Below are 12,362 nucleotides of genomic sequence, written 5' to 3' on the forward strand. Positions count from 1 at the left end.
TCCTCAGCCATGGCTTCACAGCGCCGTGTAACTGTACTTCCTGACAGCTGCAGAGCTTTGACTGAAGATAATATTTCTGCCTTATTTTTAAAGACTCTGAACAATGAGTCAGCTGCTTCAACCAATGCCTCTTTTACCATCTCTCCGTCTTGGAAGGACTTCTTGTTATTAACGATGATGTGACTCACCCGGAACGATGCTTCGGTGGCGGCTTTCGCTTTTGAAGTATGTTGTGTGAAAAATGACTGCTGTCCGGACAGCTGGGATTTTAGTTCATTCATCTTTCTCTTTCTCAGCTCGATTTTTGACGGGAAGTCGGTGTCGTATTTTCCATGAACAGTCCGAAAATGCCGCTCCACATTTCCCTTCTTTGGTATTGCGATGGTAGACTGGCAGATGAGGCAAACGCACTTAGAAAATGACATTGTGAAAAAAAAGTCCACCTCCCATTCCGTATGAAAGTGATACGTTTTTGTCTTCTTACTTGGTCCAGCAACCCCACTCATTTTTGATGGTCATAGGCTTTCTTTAGTATAAAAGAAAAAAGCGAGGGCTTAAAATTGGAGGTAACTCGCTGACTAGCTTGTTAGTTTTGCTGCACTTCAGTTGTCATCTGACTGGCTGCCCTGTATGTCAATCAAGTGACGGGATGGATTATAGACTAGAGTCTGGCCTATTGCAAAAAAAATAGACGTCTATATACGTCTATTTTTTTAATGTCATGCGATCTACCAATACTACCTTTGCGATCGACTGGTAGATCGCGATCAACGTATTGAGCACCCCTGCAATAAACAATCATAAATGATACAATGTCAATTTTTTTTCACATGGCAGGTTAAACTTATTAATATTTGACATTATTATTAATATTCAGTTTTGTTTTTAAATAGCTCATATAGTATTTGTTTTCACAGTGTTAAATAACTGTTTCTGCTGGACATAAATATATTGTAAAAATATTTGACATTTTTTTCTTGATATTATGAACAAAAATCTCAGTCTGAAATTTAAAACATGTTGGCTTTTAATAAGGTTGAAAGAAGGAAAATACGACTGAATAGCTTATTTCACTATTTAAAAAACAGAGACATATATTATTCCACACATTTGGCAGGTTAAATGATTTATAGAATTTACATCATTTTGATTTATGTATTCATTTATTATTATTTTTATTATTATAAGTATTTCAATATACATTTGTCCCCATAGCCTTAAATAAACACTTTAAAATGCCATTTTTTCGCTTTAAAAAAGAAACTAAATTCTCAGTGTAACATTTGTAACATCATGTTGGCTTCACATTTATTATTGCTGTTGTTGTTGTTAATATTATTATTAGTAGTAGTATTTTCACATATATAGCAGGTTAAATCAATAACTATGATTTTATGTAATTTTTTGCTGATTTTGCTCCCTTGTTGTTTTTTGTAATTATTACACGTTATTAGTATTTTTATTTGTCATCAGAGTTAATTTACTGTTTCTGTTGTATATTAATATGTAACAAACATCAGGCTGTCCATCTTAACCGTTCTTTAATTCTATTGGTTGGCTCTTACCTCTCATCCAATCAGCTGCCGTTGTGAGGGCGGAGGGGCGGGGTGAAGCCGCCGGTCCATTAGCCGTGATAACGAAGAGAAAATGTCGGTTTCTCCGGTAAATACCGGGTCACCGGGCCGCCGGTCAGACTCACGGAGCTCTACAGCAGGTAAATACAAACACACGGTACCTGCGTGTGTTCTTCTAATGTCCCACATCCTCACAGTCTGTGCACGCAGCGACGCTAACCGCCGTTAGCCGCTAGCGCCGTTAGCATGAGTCAGCAGTCTGACGCTGTTAGCATGAGTCAGCAGTCTGACACTGTTAGCATGTAGGCTAACAGAAGCTAATGAATAACACCGCAGTTTGACCGAGACATTTTGTCCCCTTCAGACAGAGAGGACCGGGACAGTCCTCCACCCAGCGGAGACAGGACACCTCCTCGTGTGTCTCCTCCTGTGTGTCCTCTTGTGTCTTCTCCTGTGTGTGTGTCTCCTCCTGTGTCTCCTCCTGTGTGTCCTCCCGTGTGTCCTCCCGTGTGTCCTCCTGTGTGTCCTCCCGTGTGTCCTCCCGTGTCTCCTCCCGTGTGTCCTCCCGTGTGTCCTCCTGTGTGTCCTCCCGTGTGTCCTCCTGTGTCTCCTCCCGTGTGTCCTCCCGTGTGTCCTCCCGTGTGTCCTCCCGGCTCAGACGCTGTTTTGTCCTCGTGAGGCCGCTCACAGCTTCCCGCCTCTTTTCAAACCGGGCGGTCCTCAGGTGAGCTGCTGCGTTCAGGTGATGTTGGAAAGAAGCGTTTAGACAAAAGGTTTACAGCAGTTTACAGTTTATTTATGTTATCTTACATTTTAAATCTATAATATTTACTTTAAGTCACTCACAGACCATAGTTAACGTTAATATTATATTACACATAAAACCGATAAATACAGATTAAAATAACTTTGAGTAGTTTTCAGGGTTTGTGCTAAAATAGTAACAACACAAATAAAGCCTCTAACTAAAGTAGGTCACTCTGCATGGACACAAGTTTACTTTAATATTATTTTACACACAGAACCACTAAAATATAGCTCAAAAATAGCTGAATTTTAAATTGTTAAAAACAGTTAACATTGATATTATTTTATACATTAAATCACTGAAATGTAGCTTAAATGTAGCTTTTTTAATTATAAAAATTAAAACGAGTGAGTAAAACCACCAAACGGACCTGAAGGGTTAAATGAAGCGGTGTGAGGCGTTCAGGGTCGGCTGAGACAAACTGGTTGTGGTATCAGTGAGGAGACGGACGTCTGATGAAGCAGCAGTCACCTGTTGTCCTCATCCTTTATGTGCAGAGTTTGTGTCTGTCCCGAGGCTTTGAAAGGCTGAATGATTGGACATCACCAGAGTGAGACGCAGGCCGCGTCCCTCTGTCTTCTTGTCCCTTTTTTGTCTTGTCCTCTGTCTGTGTGAATGTGTGAATGTGACATGCTGCGTGAATGTGACCTGCTGTGTTATGTGTGAATGTGACATGCTGTGTGAATGTGACATGCTGCGTGAATGTGACCTGTGAAAGCTGGTTCAGTGGTCAGAGGTGCTGTATAAGTGCAGGTCCATCCTCCGTGGACTCGTTGACCTGATGGTGGCGCTGAATGAAAAGTAGTTAACGTTAACGAGGAGGACGTGAGTGATGAAGCTCGTCTCATCAAAGTCCGTCTGACAGACATTGAGGTGTTTCAGGCGTGAAGACGTCTGCTGGACGTTTATAAAAACGTAACGTACTTGGTGAAGTGAGTCTGCGTGATCGGGGTGTCAGGTGACACTCATCAGTGGACAGCTGGTCTGGCCTGACGCTCAGAGGTCTTTCAGGTGTGATCGGAGCCTCCTGCAGGTCCAGAGTTCAGCCTCTAGATGTCAGCGTTGGCTCTGAAATGTCTCCATGTCTCTGTCAGTCAGCGTCTCTGAATGTGTCCCTGTCTGCTTCATTAGAGCTGCTTTAATTAAGAGGACCGTCATTAGTGCACGTCCATCAGCACAGACACGGCAGTGACGACCTGAACTCCCCTCCAACACGACTGAAGACGATCGATAAACGATCAATAAGGCTGATATCTGAAAACACTGCTGCGTTTCGTGCTTTATTAAAGTGCGTAATTTTCTGTCCACAGTGGTGATAATAAAGTGATTTATTTTTCCTAATGAGGAGAAAAAGTCAGCTGTAATCTCTGTTTATATGTTGAAATTAAATATAACCTCAAAGATCAGCTTAGTTTCTCCAGAAATCACAAATCAATAAAAATGATTGCAGCTATAATTAAAGTATCGTTAACTTACATTACAGTGAAATAACTAATTATACACAATAACTGATAAATAAGACGAAGAATCAGCCTCATCCTGTTCAATAACGAGGTTTCTCAGATACCTCGTTAAAAGTATTAACAGTGAGTCCGAAATATTCGAAACTTCAAAAATATTCGATGATGAGGTTTTAATAAAAAACTTTAATCCAAAATAAAATCAAATCAGCACGGCTTTTACACTCAGCTCGTACACCGTCTAATCTAATCTACAAATCTTTGCATCAAAATAAGACTTAAATTTAAGTTCTTCTTCACCTGAACTCAATAATTTTATGAATCACCAAGAAGGAAAATATAAATAACATTTATATCTAAAACACAAACTTACTGAGAACAGTTATTCCCAGTATGAGGCCAGAATAATGCTGGTTATTGATCTTTGGATCTTCGGTTCTGTCTTTGGGGACTGGGTGGATCCGTTATTATTATGTTATTTATTATAGAAAAATGATGATTATTATTGTTATATTTTTAGATTTGGGTGATTTTTTGGGAGTTGAACACGTTATTTGTGCTGCGCTGTCGGGCCGACACAAATCTCACGTTCTGATTGGGATTTATTTGTATTTCTGCAGCCGTCGGGACAGTTTCCTGCGGCTGCAGTGGATCTGCCGTCAGTTTAGGAAACACTTGGTCCGATGAACAGCTGAGTTATTTTACGAGCATTTTAAAAGTCAGTATCACAGTAAATCGCTTTTATTTAAGTGCGAGGAGCCAAATCTTACCCGTGATTATATTTTATTTGTTGTGCAGCCGCAGTAAGATCTGTTGGAGAGTATCTGAGTAAAGTTAGACCTCATAGATGAGAAACTTCCACTTTATCAACATTTGAAATAAATCCACAGTGTTTCAGAGAGTTTTCTGATGGTTTATTGTGTCTGAAAATGTTTCACTCCAGTAAAATATATAAATCCAACAATCACACAACCTGCAAGCCCCGAAATCAGGAAAATATCTGGATTATATTTGATTACAAACAGAAATATTGAGACAGTTCAGGCTGTGAAATACAGACCTGAGCCAGACAGAGGAACCAGAGTCCAGACCACACCTGGTCCAGGACTGTCAGAGTAACCCCCTCAGTCCTGGATCAGGTGAGTCCAGCTCTGAACCAGAGTCCAGACCACACCTGGTCCAGGACTGTCAGAGTAACCCCCTAAGTCTTGGATCAGGTGAGTCCAGCTCTGAACCAGAGTCCAGACCACACCTGGTCCAGGACTGTCAGAGTAACCCCCTCAGTCCTGGATCAGGTGAGTCCAGCTCTGAACCAGAGTCCAGACCACACCTGGTCCAGGACTGTCAGAGTAACCCCCTAAGTCCTGGATCAGGTGAGTCCAGCTCAGTACCAGAGTCTAGACTAAACCTGATCCAGGACTGTGACTCCATGGGTCCTGGATCAGGTGAGTCCAGCTCTGTACCAGAGTCCAGACTACACCTGGTCCAGGACTGTCAGAGTAACCCCCTCAGTCCTGGATCAGATGAGTCCAGCTCTGTACCAGAGTCTAGACTAAACCTGATCCAGGACTGTGACTCCCTAGGTCCTGGATCAGGTGAGTCCAGCTCTGAACCAGAGTCCAGACTACACCTGGTCCAGGACTGTCAGAGTAACCCCCTTAGTCCTGGATCAGGTGAGTCCAGCTCTGAACCAGAGTCCAGACTAAACCTGGTCCAGGACTGTGACTCCCTGGGTCCTGGATCAGGTGAGTCCAGCTCTGTGCCCTCGGAGGATCAGGTGTTGCAGCGTTGACAGTCATGAAGCAGGTTGAAGCAGCAGCTGATTTTTATTCCGTCTGACAAACAGCTTCAGGTCCAGGATCAGTTACTGGGAACCAGAATCCTTCCTGGATTAAAGGAGAGACAAGGACAGGGTCAACAACAGATACAGTGACCAGGTCTCTGAAACTGGTCCAGACCGTTGTGAACTGGTTTCAGACTGTGCAGGGTTCTGACCTCGGGCCTTCCTCTTGTAGTAGATGAATCCAGCCAGAGACAAGACCAGACCCAGGATCAGTCCTGACGCCCCGATGGCGATCTTGTTCCTCTCAGACTCAGGCATGGACGGGTCTGAGGACAGAGACAGGTGGACAGACAGACAGGTGAGCAGACAGACAGATGAGCAGACAGACGGGTGGACAGATAGACACATGTAGAGGTGTACAGGTGTACAGGTGTTCAGGTGAGCAGGTGTTCAGGTGTTTACCCCAGTCAGTAACCAGAGGTTTCTTCAGGCTGGCGTGTTCGACCACACAGGAGATCTTCTCTCCAGACCTGCAGACCCAAAACACACATCAGAGATTCTGCTGCAACCTCTGACAAAACTGGACCTGAACCTGGAGGGGGACCAGACTGGACCTGAACCTGGACCTGTAGCTATGTGGACCTGGACCTGTATGTGTACTGACCTGGACCTGTATGAGCACTGAGCTGGACCTGTATGAGTACTGACCTGGACCTGTATGAGCACTGAGCTGGACCTGTATGTGTACTGACCTGGACCTGTATGAGTACTGACCTGGACCTGTATGAGCACTGACCTGGACCTGTATGAGTACTGACCTGGACCTGTATGTGTACTGACCTGGACCTGTATGAGCACTGACCTGGACCTGTATGAGTACTGACCTGGACCTGTATGAGCACTGACCTGGACCTGTATGAGTACTGACCTGGACCTGTATGAGCACTGACCTGGACCTGTATGAGCACTGACCTGGACCTGTATGAGTACTGACCTGGACCTGTATGAGCACTGAGCTGGACCTGTATGAGTACTGACCTGGACCTGTATGAGCACTGAGCTGGACCTGTATGAGCACTGAGCTGGACCTGTATGAGTACTGACCTGGGCGTGTACTCCAGGTGAGAGTGGACCTGGTAGTACCAGTCTCCGTCTGCCAGCTCTTCGGTGGAAGTGACATCGGAGGTGACTTCCTGTCCGTCTCTGGTCCAGCTCACTCGGATCTGTTTGGGGTAGAAGTCGTAGACGCTGCAGACCAACATGGCCGAGTGTTTCCCACCAGGAGGCGTCACAGAGCGCAGCCGGACGTACGGCTCAGCTGGAGGAGACATCAGGACGACGGTTGTTACTGATATTTGTATCATTTAGTATCATGTATTAGTACTGGCAGTTTTAAACTAGCAGTAGTATCAGTAGTAGCAGCTGCAGTAGTGTCAGTATCAGGTGATCCAGTCTTATGTAATAATATATAATATAATACAGTTTTTCACCATCTGTGTACAACTACAGTCATACAGTACTTAAAAAAATACTTATTTCACTTAGTTTTCTTGATAGAAGTGAATGAATCGCTGAGACAAAGATTAGAAAAATGTTTTTACCATCACAGACTACATTTAACTACGTTTACTGTGTTTTTATATTTATGTCTTGTACACAATCAAAGTTCAGTTATTTCTCTGAAATATCATATTTTCATGTGACGCTGTGAGGACAGAGCAGCTTGGTTCTTATTTTCCCTAAAAACTTACTTTTGTTTCTACTTTTTTACATTTTTACATGTGGAGTCACGTTCTGATGTTTGACTTGTGCTACAGAAATAAAATAATTCACATTAAATAACTAACGAGAACTTTACGGACAAAAACGAGAATCTGATGGAGAAACATCATCAGGTTATAAATAAGTGTTATTAAGAGTTTTACCACCAGGGGGTGACACCTCCGTGTTTAAGGTCATACTTTGTAAAATTATAAAAATAAACTTTCTGTGTGATAACAGTGATACACATTTAAAACGTTTCCATCAGACAGGACGAGTCAAACAAGATCAATAAGTTCATGAAGAACACAAACATATTTTATATGAAACTTCATATCAGCAGTTTAAACAGTCAGTCAGGCGGATCAATACAGCTGATGCTGAGTGACGCAGTATTAATATTCACATTATTGATTCATTAATCAATAATGTGATGATTCATTAATCAATAATGTGTTGATGAGTTAATCAATAATGTGTTGATGTCGATGTTACAGAAACAGTAACTCACCTGATTTAGTCACAGCATGATTGTAGTCATTCCCGACGTTGTTCAGGCAGTACCTCTCCTTCTCTGCTCTCGCCCGAGCCAGAATTGAAGGATCGTTGTTCCAGTTCTCAGCCTGTTTCACACCGAACTCAGTGTATCCGACAAACTTCCCCACACTGCTGCTGAACCTGGTGTACTCCTCCTTGTTGTAATACCAAGAGACGATTAACTCGATGTCCTTTGATTCAGTGCCGTTAAAGTCACAACGACCCACCGCGTAGTTCAGAAATCCATCTGAAGAAGAAAAACAGATCAACTCTGTGAGAAAATACAGTTTAAACTACAGGAACACTATTGATCACTGATCAGTGTATTGAGCAGTGATCAGTGTACTGATCACAGTATTGATCAGAGTATTGATGAGTGTGTTGATCAGAGTATTGATGAGTGTATTGATGAGTGATGAGTGTATTGATCAGTGATGAGTGTGTTGATCAGAGTATTGATGAGTGTATTGATCAGTGATGAGTGTATTGATCAGAGTATTGATGAGTGTGTTGATCAGAGTATTGATGAGTGTATTGATGAGTGATGAGTGTATTGATGAGTGATGAGTGTATTGATCAGAGTATTGATGAGTGTATTGATCAGTGATGAGTGTATTGATGAGTGAGCAGTGTATTGATGAGTGTATTGATGAGTGTATTGATCAGAGTATTGATGAGTGTGTTGATCAGAGTATTGATGAGTGTGTTGATCAGAGTATTGATGAGTGTGTTGATCAGAGTATTGATGAGTGTATTGATCAGAGTATTGATGAGTGTATTGATCAGAGTATTGATGAGTGTGTGGGTCGTACCTGCGGTGTAGAGGCTGATGAAGAGGAGGGTGAAGCTGAGAAAGGATGAAGCCATGTTCCTCTGGTGAGCTGACAAACACTGACTCGGTCTCTGTGAGAGCTGCTCTAAAAACCAGTTTGAAGAGACCACGTCACCAGCATCACCAGTTACCAGGCAGACTACTCTGACTGGAGTCACAGACTGAGGACAGGAGACACGGGGGACACGGGGGACACGGGACAGAGAGGACACTGTCAGGGTGAACACAGATCCACAGTTATTGTTGTCGATAATCTTTATGTTTTGCTCAGATCTGTAAAGTTTTAGTTTCACATTTTCGATCATGTGACCAACTCTGAAAGCACCGTAAAGCTCCTCGTGCATCAGTGTTTTTTATTCATATTTTTGATCAGTGAACACTTTAATCAATAAAAATAATACAGACATACACAGAAGAGAGGTGTAACCTGAAGGAAACTGATAGAAACACAGCAGACAAACAACAGTTTTAAAGATAAGAAACTTTATTCATACAGCACCTTTCACAATAAGAGCATCAAACACACAGAGTCTTCACGTGGAAACAAAACGAGATAAAACAGGCCAACGAGGAAATCAGAATAAAAGCACATTAAAGACATTTTAAAAACAATAAATGAGGTTAAAATACAGCACACAGCTCAACATTAACAGAAACATAAATCCTACAGGAACAAATGAATAAAACCATCAGTCATCAAATCAGTGAGACACTTTTAAATCATTTCAGAAGTGTGAAGTGTTAAAATAAAGAGTTTTAGAGACTCTGAGCTAATTAAAGCTGGAGTCAGCCGGTACATTTTGAGCTCTCCTTTCATGGTTCACGGTGAGCTGCTTCTCAGATATTTAGTCAGTGTGTTTTATAGTTTTGAACCACAACAGCACCGGCTGAAAGAGTCGGACGAGGATCAGGAATTTAGCCGTACGTGGACGGATTTGACTGTTTTCACTACACGTGCTGCTCGTTCAGCATTATGCTGATCTGCAGTGAGATAACGTCACTTTACAACCATCAGCTCCTCTCTGCGGTCTGAGTAATGTTGAATTATTGAGCTTCAAAGTTTTATATTCAAAGCAGCAAAAAAGAAGAACCTTGTTTTCTAAATAAAAAGTCAAATATGCATTTACCTCAAAAAACACCTCACATGATGTTAATAAAATGTCATATATGAAGAATATTTTCAGTTTTGACTAAAATGTCAGATAGAAACAGTTCTGCAGTATCGGGCAGAGGATGAGGGGAACAGAGCAAATTTCAGAGCTGCAGCAGAAAAGAGAAAATGAACTTTTGAAATAAATTAACTCTAAAATCCTGCAGCAGCTCAGAGGATCAAAGTGTCCACGGACACAAAATACATGAAAGAATCACACGTGAAAATATCACAGCATCTGTTCGAGGACAGAGTCCTAAAAACCTGCAAACATCCGTCAGCTGATGCAGGAAACGTGCAGGCTGATCCTGAGCAGACGGCGCTGACGGCCCTCTGAACTCTGAATAAAGCTAACAGCATCATCGGCTCCGTTACTGAACCTGCAGTATTTCACGGAAACGCAGAGTCACAGCATCAGCTGATCACCAGCCGCCCTCAGACCTGCACTCACTGTAACGTTAATGAGCCTAATTAGACTCAGCCTGACGCTTCACCTTCAATGGGAACTTGGTCAGATTTTTTCCTTTTTCTCTGCTGAAAGTGAAGATCTGACCTCTGGTCAAGAGGACGAGAACGGAGACTTTCTCGTCATAATTTAGTCTGAGGCTGATTATTTCTGTAGTTTCAGTGCTGACAGATGTTCTGAGTTTGAGGAGTTTATTTGCACTGAAACTGTTGTTTTAGGTATCTTACTAATGAACGGGAGGTTAGCTTTTAAGACTTTAATCGGTTAGTTTTCAGTTGAAAAAAGGTTCTTTACGTTTTATTTTGCTTTAGGGAGCGAAGAGCAAACTGAAAAGTTCATCAGACTAAGAGCAGAGAGTGAGCGTCTGCCACTGCTGCTGAGCAATAATAAACAGAGCATTTGTAATATATATGTTTGACTGTAAAAGCTACTTGAATGAACCCAAATCCTGCACAAAGTTCAAAATACTATCTATCTATCTATCTATATAGATAGATAGATAGATAGATAGATCTATAGAACAAACGGCATCATGTATATGATGTCACCTTTACATGAATCATCTCTGCATCCCTGTTATTGTGATCATGTGTTTGCACTTTCTCTCCTGGAAAAATTGGGGGGGTAAACAATAATGGGACAATTAAAAAAACAAAAACAAAGTATGTACAGGTTTGGATGATGATTTGGAAACTAAATGATGTTTGTTTTACACGTTCAGGTTAATAAATGATACTTAATAAGTGCCGTCCTCTGTTGCGTATCCTCCTCCGATGCTACCATCCGGTGCTCCCTTTGTCCATCGTGTCCTCACACTTCCCTTGTCCTGTCCATCCAGCTCACCTTTGCCACAGTCTGGAATAAGACTGAGCTGCTCTGTAACTGTCTCCTCGCTTCTCTCGTTGTCGAAAAGGTTATCGATCCCTCTGCTATTAGTCTCAAGCTTCCTGCCTCTATGTGGATCCACCAGACCTGTCGTGATGCAGCTGAAACCTGTTAGGACCACGACCTGTGCCAGACTGTCAGAGGTCACTGGTTTGTACTTCAAACTCGGACATTAAGGACATTATTGACCAGAGCTGGTGGACTTTCCTGCAGTCAGCAACCAATGTGTGATGTGAGGTCAAGTGTGTCCTTTTAGTGTGTCCCCCCCCCCCGTTTTTGATTTTGTTTGTAAAGCTTCATTGCTGTATTATAATTATAATTATTATTATTATAATTATAATAACAATAACAATAACAATAATAAAATAATCATTATCATCATTATCATTATGATAATTTTAATTATAATTATTATCATCATCATTATTGTCAAAAATCAACAAGTCAGGGTTCAGACTGCTGCTATTAAATATTTAGAGTATTTTAAAGTACATTTCTAAGTTTGAACCTCCAATAAAACACGTGCAGGATAAACTGTAAAGAAACATTTCAGTCCTGGATCAAAAATCACTGATCCCTCAGCTGTTCACTGGTTTATGTTCGTCTTAAATTACTGTGCAGATGTGAGGAAACACATACAAAAGTACACAACAACCGCTTTATGTACTACAAAACGAGCCATGAAATTACTGCACAATGTCTGATTTGGTGAACATCCTAATGAATTACTCTGAACGCCAAAAATATGAAAACGATTTGATCTTGTGAAACTGCACAAACGAACGGAAACGTTCAGAGTATTTTATGAAGGGGGGGGGGGTCAGAGCCAGAGAATATTAGTTAATATTAGTGTTCATACTACTGTGATAAAAATGCATTTCAGGTTGTGACACCATCAACAGTCTGACTGTGCAGATAAAGTCCTGAAGACGAGGAGGCGGAGCTTCAACAAGCACCAGGTGTTAACATGGATTTATATGGACGCAGGTATGTTGCTGTGTATAAATATTTGCTCAGGAGTATGTGAATATATTTATATTTTTTATTGAAATACTTAGAATAGTTTATTGTCAGATGTATTGAAAAAATTGAATTCAGTGTCTGAG

General features: G+C 41.6%; 1 protein-coding gene across 1 annotated transcript; it reads right to left on the reverse strand.

Annotated features, from left to right (window-relative positions):
* Positions 1-4,734: 4,734 nt before the first annotated feature.
* LOC121940772 (H-2 class II histocompatibility antigen, E-S beta chain) lies at positions 4,735-8,883 on the reverse strand. The gene is made up of 6 exons (XM_088073663.1): positions 8,736-8,883; positions 7,898-8,170; positions 6,730-6,943; positions 6,088-6,155; positions 5,838-5,951; positions 4,735-5,728 (listed from the first exon to the last, which is right to left on the reverse strand). The coding sequence occupies exons 1-6, from the start codon at positions 8,788-8,790 to the stop codon at positions 5,703-5,705; spliced, it is 750 nt and encodes a 249-aa protein (XP_087929789.1). The 5' UTR covers positions 8,791-8,883; the 3' UTR covers positions 4,735-5,702.
* Positions 8,884-12,362: the final 3,479 nt, after the last annotated feature.

Source organism: Plectropomus leopardus, chromosome 23 (genome assembly GCF_026936395.1).
Source record: "Plectropomus leopardus strain MGB_pleo_1.0 chromosome 23, ASM2693639v1, whole genome shotgun sequence".
Classification (NCBI taxonomy): Eukaryota; Metazoa; Chordata; class Actinopteri; order Perciformes; family Serranidae; genus Plectropomus; species Plectropomus leopardus.

What these genes read in the sequence shown, in the direction of transcription:
- LOC121940772 (XM_088073663.1), bottom strand. Translation starts at nt 8,790, where the DNA reads ATGGCTTCATCCTTTCTCAGCTTCACCCTCCTCTTCATCAGCCTCTAC. An exon ending in CACCTGGAGTACACGCCCAG is followed by an intron (nt 6,156 to 6,729) that starts GTCAGTACTCAT and finishes TTGGGTCTGCAG; the next exon opens with GTCTGGAGAGAAGATCTCCT. An exon ending in ACCTCTGGTTACTGACTGGG is followed by an intron (nt 5,952 to 6,087) that starts GTAAACACCTGA and finishes CTCTGTCCTCAG; the next exon opens with ACCCGTCCATGCCTGAGTCT.